Genomic DNA, 12,629 nt, shown 5'->3' on the forward strand with positions numbered 1-12,629 from the left:
AAAAAATACTCAACCTGATCAACAGCCTCTTTGTGTCCAGATAGTAGAATGCATCCTGATCACAAGGGGAATGTAAATCAAAAAAACCTGACAGTGAAACTAGATTTATACACCATTATCTTTTATTTACTCCAAATAAAAAAGAAATAACACATAAAAAAACAACCCAAAAAGTTAACTAATCTGAGACTTTTGGTTGGGCTAAACATGATAGCAAACTGTTGAAAAATCCCACTGCACAGCATTATTTTACAAAGTTGATAACATATAATCGCAGTCATAAACATGAAACTCAAAATCATACACATCTTTAGGCAAGATTAGCTCACTATCGGGAAAAGAGGAAGAAAAAAAATGCAGTCTGCCTATATTTCAATCTGGAGCTGTACAACAAAGATGTTTTCCTCATCCTTTACCTCCTACACAGCATTTTAAAGGGGAAAAAAAAGCAGAAAATGTCATAATAATGCCATAAACTTGTCATAAAATTATCTTATCTTACTATTCACACCAGTCTGTGTAACCTTCAGCCCTTACGATGATCAGAGCTAAAAACAATCTGCTTCACACCAATGTGCTCTTAGCTGACCTTCAGCCGACATCCATCCAGCGCTTCTGAGAACAGGACATCAGCACCTTTGAACAGCTGAACCAGCGCCAACAAACTGGTTAACTGATTGCTTGTGCAGGTTGGCAGAAGTTTAGGGGATAGTTCACCCAAAAATGTAAATTCTCTCATCATTTAATCACCCTTTCAATTCTGTCTTCTGTTGAACACAAAAGAAGATATTTAGTAAAATGTTAGAAACCAGTAACCATTGACCTCTATAGTATTTATTTTTCTATTATGGAAGTCAGTGGTTACAGCTTTCTTCAAAATATATTTATTTTAATGTTCCACAGAAGAAAAAAAAAACACTTTAGCGTGAGTAACTAATGAGCAAACCTTCATTTTTTGGTGAACTATCCCTTTAACTGGCTAGTTAGTGTGCTTTTTACTCAACATTGAATAAACCAGTTTGACTATAGTCTGGAGTTCAGCCTGTCCCCAAAACCCACCGTACAGATGACACAATCACAAACATCTATGTACAAGCACATACATACTACGCAATACCTGAGGCCTTGTGATAGAATGAATGGGATCGATTCATTTTTGCCTTTTTTTGTGAAGTATACAATCGAGAATATTTACGTATAAACACACACAGTGTGTATCCCGATTCATTGTGCGCGTTCTTTTCTGCTAACAGTGTCATATTTTCCCATCATGCTCTTACTGCAATTGTAAAGTCTTAAAGGGATAGTTCACTCAAAATGACAAGTCCGTTCCAAACGGTTTTGTTTCACAAAACTATTTTTAAGCAATAAAAATCCAAAACAACCTGCTGACAATTAGATGCATCTTTCTTTTGTGTCTCAAGTAAGACAGAGAGACTAAATATCTTTGCATCTTGGGCTGAACTATCCCATTTTGGGTAAGTGGCAGGTCATCGTGAAACCCAATCATAAAGACACAAATCTCACAGAATCACACACACATTCAGTAAACTCTCAATCAAACACACACAATGATCTCACACATCCACGAGCGCGCACAGACACAAACACGCCACAACCAGACACATGCCCTCACAAACGGGAGAAAACGTTCAAGAGGTGACAGGCACAAAGGCGCTGAACAATAAACAATGGAGGCCTAAAAGCTCCATTTGTCCTCCTGCTCTCCTGTTTGTGCGAGTGTGTCTGTAGGCGCTTGCTGGCCGGAGACGCTTAAAAAGTGCATCAGACATGCCGAGGACAGCGTCCCCCTGGGTCAGCCATGTTCATGCCACGCATTTCTCCCTCCTCGTAGTCATCAGTGTCTGATGAATTCTCATCATCATAAGGAGCAGACACCTCGCTGACCGAGCTCTAAATAAGAGAGACACACACAGCGTGGGGTTTAAAATGACACACGTTAGCATCTTCAATTTTTTTCAATTGGATGGGGGACAAATGGGGACTTACGGAGCGCACCACTGACTCGCGGAATGGTGGGCACACCATGTGGAATCGTGGGATGGAAACGTCAAACACTTCCTCTTTGTTCTTGAGCCGGTGGAATGTGTAGTGGCCTTCCATGTACTCCGAAGTAGTGGAAAACGTGGTGCAGCTGGCATACTCGTGAACTTTGCCAGGTGTCATCACTGGAAACTCACCTGTGTTTACATCGACACAAACAAACAATGTAAACATCACATTATGAATCAAGATGAGCCTTAAATATGTTGGTTACTAAACTGTTCTAGTTTATTCTTCACTTACAGACAGGGACGGGCTCTTACCCACAACGCCAGGTCCTCGGACCTCCTCCACGTTTCCATTTGCGTTTGTGATCTTCCAGTAGCGGCTGTCCAGCTGGCAAGCTTTCTCTGGCAGGGCCGACTTCGCCATCTCGATCCTGATGCATATAGGATGATGGTACAGCTCAGACGTCATAGAGTCAACTCAATGCATCATCCTGTGTCAAGTCTTAGCACAGCTGTGTGGCGTTACAGCAAGTTACAGCACAAAGCTGCATCATCAGTTCAGTTGGAATTCAGATGCCTATTTTTTTGGTAAGATAGAAGTACTGGGACAAAATAGCAATTGAGTAATAATGGTATTAGTTTTATTGTATTAATTTGAAGCCTTTAGAAGTGTGTACTAAATAGATTAGATTCTGTAGGGCAGAAAACAGTATCAAACATGCCAACAATATGAACTCTTACAGGCTTCTGCTAGAATCGAAATGTTTGAGTGTCAAAATCATCACAATCACTCAATATATTGTGCATCTTGATCTTTGTTGATCTCTTACATTCACAAACAGCTATAGACCATTTTGAAGAGTGTAAACAATAGCAATGTTCCTTTACTGTTTAATATTTTTAATTTCCATAGCTTCCGAGAATCCAAAAAGGTCCATATATTGATAAATAATGTTATGACAACTGTTTTAATATGATTGAATTGCCTCTTGTTACAGTTATGATATAGTTTGATAACAAGCAGGAAATGATAACAAGCAGGAAATGTTCAAGGGCCAACGACATAACCACATTTAAATGGTCTATATTAACGATAATATCTATAAGCATAATAGGCGCACTTTGGTGAATAATTCAAACACTGACTGAATCAGCCATTTAAAGAAATATTTTGAATGAACAACACAATGAGTGCACCTACTGGCATGTACACTGGTGAATTCACTTCATTTAACGTAAACAGATTAGAGCTGCCACTCTATACTTTTGTGCCAGTACATCTAAATGGCACTTCATCTTCTGTAGTGCAAAGATTTATTCTCTTGATAGTTATTTGATTTGATTGGTTACACTGTTTCAATATTCTCATTGAATGTATTAAAATAACATGAAAGAATAAAAAACATGCAGGGCTCGAAATTAACTTTTTTACTTGGTAGCACCGGTGCTCCCAACATTAAATATTTAGGAGCACCAGAAAAATTTTTGGAGCACCCACCAAAAATAAATGAGCACCATTGCAAATTGTATTTTAAGGTATTTATTGTATTTTAAAACAACACCAATAAGGACTAACAAAAAACAGAAACAACTATCTAACTAATGCTGAGATGACATTGATATTTGAGTGCAATAATTCCAAAATGTATGTCTAATAATTATAGAATATTAATGATGATGAAAATGACAATAGTAGTAACAATGAATTACATTTCTCATTATGATGCAGCCTTGAATGTGCTTGACTGTAAGTTGTCTGCTACTTTATGAAAAATAAATGTATGCTTTGCATCAAACAAAAATGAAGCATTGCAGTAAGAAATATTCATGTTGAACTATTGTTTTATATGCATGTCAATTTAATAAATAATATTTCAGTTACAAAACACAAAAGACTATAATAAATCATTCAATTCAACGCTGAAAGCTGCAAAGCAGTCATCAGTGATAAATAATGTAATAGAAAAATAATATACATCTCAAGAAAGAACGGACAAAAGAAAGTCTCAGTTCTATCACTCTTTTAAAGTTTTGATTTCGGTTTGTCATTTTAGATGCTCAGTCTTGTTACGAGCTGATCTTCATTTTTCTGTGTTAGTGGAAAAGCAGGCGAGTCAGCCAGACCAATATATGAGCGGGGCAGAGCAGGATTCTCGCGATGACCACCGGCGCAATACCGCTCTTTGTTATAAGCCGCAGTTTCAGTGTAAACTTAGTAAAGGCAAGCTTTTTTAGCGATGATGTGTACAGTATTAGATTTTACATTTAGCAAACATTTGCGCTGAACACGCAGTGAATGCAACGCATTAAGATTCAGGCACCTTCTCTGAAAACACTCGATTGATCTCAGCTGGCGGATCAATATTCACCACTTGTCATGCTCTTATCTGCGCTATTATTAATATAATTATTATACCTTTAGGTGGGGTTTGCAAACCTGTGTACTTTTCACTCTTCAGCCGTTTGCATTCCCGGCGGTCACAAAAGCTCCCTGTCATCTGACAGCGGAAAGCCTTAATATTAACCAATATAGCGGCAAGGAAGAGCGGTTCGCCACATTTTTAGAAAAAAATCAAAACAGGTTGCACTACAATTTTTTTATGCAGTCTCACAAATGCTCCCAAATATATTATAAGGTCGCATAGCTTAAATTTCGGGCGTGTGTGTGACCAAAATGGTCGCAATTTCGAGCCCTGACATGGTTCTTTAAATAGATTTTGAAAAAAGACACTATAATTATAACTTTTAATTCCCTTCAGATCAGTTTAAGGGTACACATACTGCCTTGTTGTAAAAATATTTCATTATTAATGTGAAAATATGTTGATTTGATATTTTTGTCTTTAGCCTATAGCACACCTCTAGAGCCATAAGTAGGATCAGACAGAATCTATGGGAATGTTTAGCCATTTTGCACAGAATTTAGTAAAGTAACTAAAGTATAGTGCGAGTATAGTACTACTTAACTTCTTAACTTTACAATTAGAACCACTTGTTTGGTAAACAAAATTGCTCATATATCTGCTTAAAGACTAAAAATGTTAATATTTTTGCCTTTTTCTTTTTAATAAACATTTGGATTGTTTAAGAAGATATATTAAACAAACTTCTTCTCACTGGCATACTGTAGAAGTAGATGCAGCTTACTGGAAAGATAGAATGCCATCGATATCTGAAAATAACTTTGTGAACTTTCTTGTACAATGAGATGAGCTTAAAGGTGTCAAGACAGAATGTTGCAGAGCATGCTTTATCTGATAATTATGTCTGTCAGCTTGTGTGTACAAAGGAATTGCAGAAAAAAGGGAAGTATTTTATTGATTGAATGATTGACAAGTGACAAATTCCGCTAAACTCCACCTGTTAATATCAGCTGTGTATAAAAACTTGAGTCAGGAAATGTACATTTTGTTGCGCACCTCCTTAATGTAATTCTTGCATTGCATTGGGGATACAGAGAATTTTGTTCATCGAATTATTAATTTGTACCTAATAAATTAGTAATATTTTTGACATTGAAGACAATCCTCTCCTGACCTTTTTTATTGAACATGCATGGAATTGGTTGAATAATCCAACACTTTACAAACATAAATATTCTATTTAAGTCCAATATACATTGGCTTTTTATTTAATATTACTGAAATTAATATAAAAACGTAATAAATATATATGCACACGTTTACACAAGTAAACAAATAAACTCAATAATGGGCTAAATAGTCTGCAGAAGCTTTTCTGGATTTCTGCAGGCACACATTTAATTTGGACCTATCCATAAGCAAAGAATGTTATTACTATGTAATATACTACAGAATGTAATATATATGTACCACATGTTTTTAGACTGTGAGGGGAAACTGGAGCACCCAGAGGAAACCCATGTAAACACGGGGTGACCATGCAAACTCCATACAGAAATGCCAACTGACCCAGCCGAGGCTTGAACCAGTGACCTTCTTGCTGTGAGATCATGACGCCCCATTAGAATATAATGACTATGTAATTACTATATTGACATGTCCGTGGATTTTTGTAGTACCTGATTCTGTAGGTGAAGAAAAAGTGTGGCGGATGGACTGAACTGAGCTCTGGCAGGAAGGAGGTAGAGACTGATACAGTGATGTCACCAGTGGTTGCCACACAGCGCTTATCATGGACATACCTGAATAAACATAAGGATGGCAACTTTGTCATATGTTTCTGTGATTTCAGATGCTTGCATAAATTACTAAGTAAAAACAGAAGGAAAACCTGAAGATCTGGTCCCGAATGATGGGGTATTCGCCTGTTACAACGTTGTCAACATATGAAGTAAACCACTCAGTAAAATTAGAACCTAAAAAAGCAGGAGAGAGAAGGATTCAAATAATTTGAACCGCCCATAAAACTACAGTGCATTAATGCTTCCTTTCACTCTTCGTTACCAGTAATGAACATGTCAATCGCAGAGGGATCTTGTGCCAGTTGATCCTGTGCAGAAAAGGCATAAACAGAACAATCAAGTACTCAGAAGAAAAGAGCACCTCTCACTGGTCAGAGTGGAACAACACAATGACTGCACAAGCAAAAATCCTATCTAAAGTGATTAACTGTTGTAGAAGGAAAATGTATACTTGAAAATGTATATAAGATAAGTTTTGGATAAGAGATTTAAGGATAACACTTTAAACAATGTTTTCTTTTACATTGCAGCTCTCTGGCGAGACATAGCCAGACAGGATATATATTTCTGCGAATTGAGTTTCTTTTTTTCTGCAAAGGAGTTTCCTTTCTGAAACCCCTAAGCCATGCTCGCTGGCTAGATACAGAAAAGATAGGATATTTATTTCTGTGAGATGAGTTTCTGCTTTACAGCAGAGGCGTTTCCTTTTCTTTTTGATACACCTGTGAAATGTTTCTTTTTCTACTTTCATGAAGCCATTTCTGGACTTATTTCCCCTCGTCTTTTAGAAATAGGTTGAAGATGTTTTCACAGCTCCGCTGAAGTGTATAAATAAGCTGTACTTTATAAAAAAAAGAGTTAGACACTTGGTGAACTTCACTCTTAAATTTTCCAGGGACTCCTGAACTTAAAACTCCCTTTAACTTCCACCCAGTCAAAATTGCAGTTGATCGTCTCTTAATAAATAGTTCCCAAAAATGAAAATCAGTCCATTATTTACTCACCCTCAAGCCTTCCTCAATGTACATAAGTCGCTTCTCTCAGATGAACACAGCTTTTAGATGCACATAAATTTGTAAAACTAACCCATATGCTACCAAGAGGTTATCGCATGTCTTTTTGGAGCAGATTGAATCATGTTTTAATTGAAGTTATAAACTTAAATCGGGCAACCCAGTGGCGCAGTAGATAGTGCTGTCGCCTCACAGCAAGAAGGTCGCTGGTTCGAGCCTCGGCTGGGTCAGTTGGCATTTCTGTGTGGAGTTTGCATGTTCTCTCTGCTTTCGCGTGGGTTTCCTCCGGGTGCTCCGGTTTCCCCCACAGTCCAAAGACATGCGCTATAGGTGAATTGGGTAGGCTTAATTGTCCGTAGTGAATGAGTGTGTATGTATCTTGCAGCTGAAAAGGTCATCCGCCAGGTAAAACATATGCTGGATAGGTCGGCGGTTCATTCCGCTGTGGCGACCCCAGATTAATAAAGGGACTAAGCCAAAAAGAAAATGAATGAATGAATGAACTTAAACCATGATTTAAATGACCTCCAGCAGCTGCCAAATGCTTGTTCGTAAGACACATTCATGATGAAGCATGGCTGCTGAATGAGACATGACCTAAGGTGCATTTTTAGATGAACAAGGATAACTAAACACAGCTAACTAATTCAAAGTTAAAAATTAAATGTCAGATAATTTCAAAGTAAAAGAAAAAAATATATTTTTACAACAGACATATGCGGTTTTGAGAGCTTAGAAAAATCTAAAACTATCTAACTCCATTCTACAGCTTGAAAGAGCTGATATAAAATTGAAACCTGCTCCAACTGTAATCATCTAAAAGAAGGGAGTCATATGCACTGAGACTATTGTGATGTCTTTATTAGATGTTTGAGCTCCATTTTCTCCATTAACTGCAAGGATCCATTAATGAGTAAGTGACTTAATGCTAAATTTCTCTAATTCTGATGATGAACCTCTACATCTCGCATGGCCTGAGGGTGGGTAGGTACATTTCTTTTTTGTGGTAAATATTTACAATGTGACCTCCAGCTTCTATATTACCTCTGACTGTTTTCACAAAAGACAATTGAACGAGTGTGTATTTGTGCATGAAATTTGTAGTGATGTGAGAGTGGGGATCTGACCGGGCACTGATAGAAGATCTCACTGCGTGTTCGTCCCTCTGTGGTCTCCAGGGCCATGTACTGGCTAAGGCCGGTATGGAAGCAAAATGTGAGTGGAAGACACTGCCGCATACCCTTCCTCTGCTGAAACCCTCCCGCTGCCGTCTCAATATCCAGCAGGTCCTCTGAGCGATAGTGATTGGACAAAGCCATGCTGCCCATCAGCCTGTGGAGAGAAGAAGAAGTAAGCTTTATGTTCTGATCACACTGAACGAAGTTTGTACACTTATTGTTATTTAAATAGATAGTTCATCCAAAACTGAAAATTCGGTCATCATTTACTCACCCTTTACTTGACACAAACCTGTTTGAGTTTCTTTCTTCTGCTGAACACAAAACAAGTTATTTTGAAGAATGATGGAAAGCAGCAGCCATTGACTTCCTTATTATGATTTGTTCCTACTATGAATGTCAATGGCTGCTGGTTTACAACATTCTTCAAAACACCTTCATTTGTGTTCAACAAAATAAATAAATAAATATATAGAACCACTCGAGTGTGAGTAAATGGTGAGAAAGTTTTCATTTTTGGGTGAACTATGCACTTTATTTCTTCCTGACTGAAGAGAAAAAGATTAACACCTTACATGGCATTTTTATTTTGAAAGTGAGTTAACCCTTTAAGCATGTCAAATTGTAAAACAAATAGACAACAAAGCAAAATTACACAAACATTTTTTAAAACGATTAAAGATATTCTCAGATGGCTTACCCAGGGACCACTAGCTTCTGTCCATTGTGTATCCTATAAGAGCAACGGTAGTCATTAGGCAGTTTGCAGCCAATCTGGGCCTCAATGGTGTCCAGCTCATCCTCCCTTACTCCTTCTTCTCAGAGAAAAGAAAAACAAAACCCGTCAGTAGACAATAATCCTATGATAGAACTTAACACCCATAGGTTTTCACAATTATGTATGGTTGATTAACAGTTTAGACAGACCTTTAAGTGACGCTATCATTCGAGGACATTTCTGGTTTAGGAAGTTCTTTAGATCATCCCAGGCTTTCTTGAGAGTGCTGTAGTAGTCAAAATAACGACCCAGATCAGCATAATACTCCCGGAAAAGATCTTTCCAGGAAAGGCCTCGTTGGGTTTTGTCTGCCCTGGAAAGAAAAGATCATCAACATCAAATTTTTACTACAATTGATGCATAAATCCAACAAAAAGATGATAAAAATGACATAAATTAATCAAGTAGGCAATTATGAGCTTACTCTGAAAGAAGCCAGTGTTTCTGACAAAGTCTCTTCCATAGAGGGTTATGACCTGTCAGCTCATTGAGACGACGACTTACAAAACTGCAGCTGAGGGGAAGATAAGCCAAGACATAAAATCACACACAAATGTTAGTTAGAGGGATTTCCAACTAATAAGGGGAAACAAATAACATATTAACCCCTTTATAGGGCACTCACTGAAATGGTGTTACAGGGGGTTATTACAAGATATTTATGACTTGAAAAAAATGCTAATTATGTTGTAAACAATGTTAATGAAGTTTCCATACATGAGTCCTCCCTCGATACAGGGTTAAAACATAAAATAATATCATAATATTAAACTTCAAGCAGATTTTTGAATAATGTTGTAGATGTTTAAACTTTACTTGCAATTCTTTAATAATTTAAGGGATTATCTGTGTCTAATTTACTGAATTATATACATAGGTGAAATGTTGAGTGTATAACTTAAATGGAACAGAAAACTTCCTGAAGAACTTTGACAAACATTCAATCCCTTCAGACTGCAAAGTGGTAAACGTTAAAATGGCGTAAAGCTTCTGACTTTAGGGTAGCTCTAGCTCCTATAAGTATTTAGGAAACTCTAGTTTGACAGCTGTCTAGTTTGACAACTCTATTGTCACAGCTTCCAGCTGACAAACATCATGATTGAGGTAAAGTTGGTTTTATATTTGCACATTAGTTCAGAGACATGCTACTTTTATTGTTTGACATGGTAATTTGAATATTTGGTTTGAAATCACATTTAGGTATTACTTTAAAACAATATTAGCACTTATTAATTCACTGTAAGCAATGATGTGCTTTGATAGTCATTGGCTGCTAATATGTTTACACTATTTGAATTTAGCAAATAATACTTTTCTGAAATGATATTATTAAAGAGAAAGTCAGAATGTGCACATATTAAACCAACTTTACCTTAATAGCGTCACGTAATGCTCAATTTTCAGATCAAAATATTTAGCATCAAAATCACTAACTTATAATCATTGAGGTAAAGTTAGTTTTATATGTGCACATTCTGACTTTCTCCCTAATAATATCATTTCAGAAAAGTATTATTTGCCAATGATAAATAGTGAAATCATATTAGCAACCAATGACTATCAAAGCACAACATTTTTAACAGTGAATTAAATAGCCATACTTGCGACTTCAGAAAAAAATTGTTCAAAGGGAGCATGTCTCTGAATGTGCGAATATAAAACCAGCTTTACCTCAATTTCATAACCATCAGTGCACATACAGTAAACTTGCAGTTGAAGGAGAAATAAAGCTTTAGTGATGTCCATCCGTGCAGTCTCCTATCGCATTCTTACTGTCAACTTACATAAAGTCATGCACTTTCATCTTTAAAGAAAAAGATGCAGGAGATGACCGGTGTAACAGTTCATACTGTGATAGATGTATTTTAATAGTGACTAAAAACGGAGAATATCGCCGTAGAATATGCCTATCAAAAGCACTTGCTAGAGTAAAATCATTTGCTATACCATTAGCTTAGCAAGCTAACTGTGCAGCTGATATTATTCTTCAAGATCATTCAAGGAAGAAACTTGCTTAAATCGTGCTTGCTGTTGCACGGACTAACGGTATGGCTCGAGTGTAATGTCTACCTGATAAGATCTCGGAAGTCCAGGAATGACAGCACCAGAAGTAAGGGATCAGACGGTAAGTTATCCAAGCTGAGCGCTATGGACGTTGCCATCTTGGTGGCGAATGCAGAAGCGAAACTCCGCCCCTTGATGCGATGACAAGAGGGCGTGTCCGCACGCTGTTCTGTTATCAAATACTGCGCACATGTCGCCTGCTTTAACTTGACGATTAACCAAGTGAGGAGATGAGATCGAGATAATGTTTACGATTTTTGTTCTCATTACTTTTATAGAAGAAGTATTAATAAAAAATGAATAAAACTTGTTGCCAATTATAAGATCGACCAAATAGAGTAATGTAGCTAACACATATATAATTTATGTAAATGATGTTTAAAAATTGACTTTGTAATGACTTTTTTAATAAACAATATAAAGCTGCAATATGTAGCCCAGAACAATATTCAACAATGAATAAATAAAAACATTTACAGCAAAACTAAGCACGTCTTGACAGAATCAATGATCCCCATTTTACATTTTTTGTCATTTACCTACTTCTCTGGCAATACTAAATAAAAAACATTATTATTTACCATTGTTAGTTCATTTCTGCAGTTAGGCCTATATATTTGTTATAATAATGAAAATACTTTAAAAACTTTAATAAACAAGTACAATCCTTTAAAGCTGAAATCTTGACTGTAGCAAAATTCAATGGATATTAAGTGGTTATATTTTAAATTATTACACATCTCAAGGCATTTTTATTAATGTGGGAAAAACACACCAACATTATAGTGACACAATGAATCATCAGTGAGAAACACAATTCTTCAGTGGTGTTACCCTGAAGAAAAGTAACACCAGCAGGAGAAACACCAGTGACAATTTTCATTAGAGAATGCAACCCATCATATTATGCTGACTTAATTAAGGAGATGAATCCATTTAAATCTTTTTTTTTTTTTTTTTTTTACAATTCCTTAAGAATAAAGGTCACATCTAGTGTTGGGGAAAGTTACTTTAAAAAGTAATGCATTACAATATTGAGTTACTCCCCCCAAAAGTAACTAGTGTACTTTTTATGGTAAGTATGTGTTACGTTACTTTTCAGTTACTTTTGCCTTACTTTTTCTGAAATGGCTGAAGCTTAATTTCTTTCAGAACTTGCAATTAACAACACACTGTATAACTTACACCCACAATTATCTTTAAAAACACATTAAGGATAATGTTATCTGAGAACTTCCTGAGCCCAGATCTATACACACCATATACAGATTATTGAGTTTAAAGCAATGTTTGCTACTTTTATTTGTCGTAAGTTAAATCACTGTCCATTGAGACAATTCCCTTTTCCTTTTCATCCATGTGTTCAAAATAATGAAGACATTCTCTCATTAACTCTGTGATAAATTGTGACTACTTTCA

General features: G+C 36.4%; 1 protein-coding gene across 2 annotated transcripts; it reads right to left on the bottom strand.

Annotated features, from left to right (window-relative positions):
* Positions 1-363: 363 nt before the first annotated feature.
* On the bottom strand, positions 364-11,326 carry fbxo3 (F-box protein 3). Of its 2 annotated transcripts, none has more exons than NR_144396.1 (11): positions 11,217-11,326; positions 9,571-9,660; positions 9,296-9,459; positions 9,069-9,183; positions 8,318-8,522; positions 6,440-6,485; positions 6,267-6,351; positions 6,055-6,177; positions 2,308-2,443; positions 2,011-2,201; positions 364-1,914 (listed from the first exon to the last, which is right to left on the bottom strand). NR_144396.1 is itself a non-coding variant. In NM_001346202.1 (11 exons), the coding sequence occupies exons 1-11, from the start codon at positions 11,306-11,308 to the stop codon at positions 1,786-1,788; spliced, it is 1,356 nt and encodes a 451-aa protein (NP_001333131.1). In that variant the 5' UTR covers positions 11,309-11,326; the 3' UTR covers positions 364-1,785. The 2 variants fall into 2 exon arrangements, 1 of the variants encoding a protein (NP_001333131.1); NM_001346202.1 differs by having other exon boundaries at positions 2,328-2,443.
* Positions 11,327-12,629: the final 1,303 nt, after the last annotated feature.

This window comes from Danio rerio, chromosome 7 (assembly GCF_049306965.1).
Source record: "Danio rerio strain Tuebingen ecotype United States chromosome 7, GRCz12tu, whole genome shotgun sequence".
Taxonomy (NCBI): Eukaryota; Metazoa; Chordata; class Actinopteri; order Cypriniformes; family Danionidae; genus Danio; species Danio rerio.

Bases quoted from the DNA above. Each gene is read 5' to 3' on its own strand.
- fbxo3 (NM_001346202.1), bottom strand. From the start codon at position 11,308: ATGGCAACGTCCATAGCGCTCAGCTTGGATAACTTACCGTCTGATCCC. The intron at 9,460-9,570 runs GTAAGCTCATAA...TTTTCTTTCCAG, and splicing joins AAACACTGGCTTCTTTCAGA to GGCAGACAAAACCCAACGAG. The intron at 1,915-2,010 runs GTAAGTCCCCAT...TCTCTTATTTAG, and splicing joins GCGAGTCAGTGGTGCGCTCC to AGCTCGGTCAGCGAGGTGTC.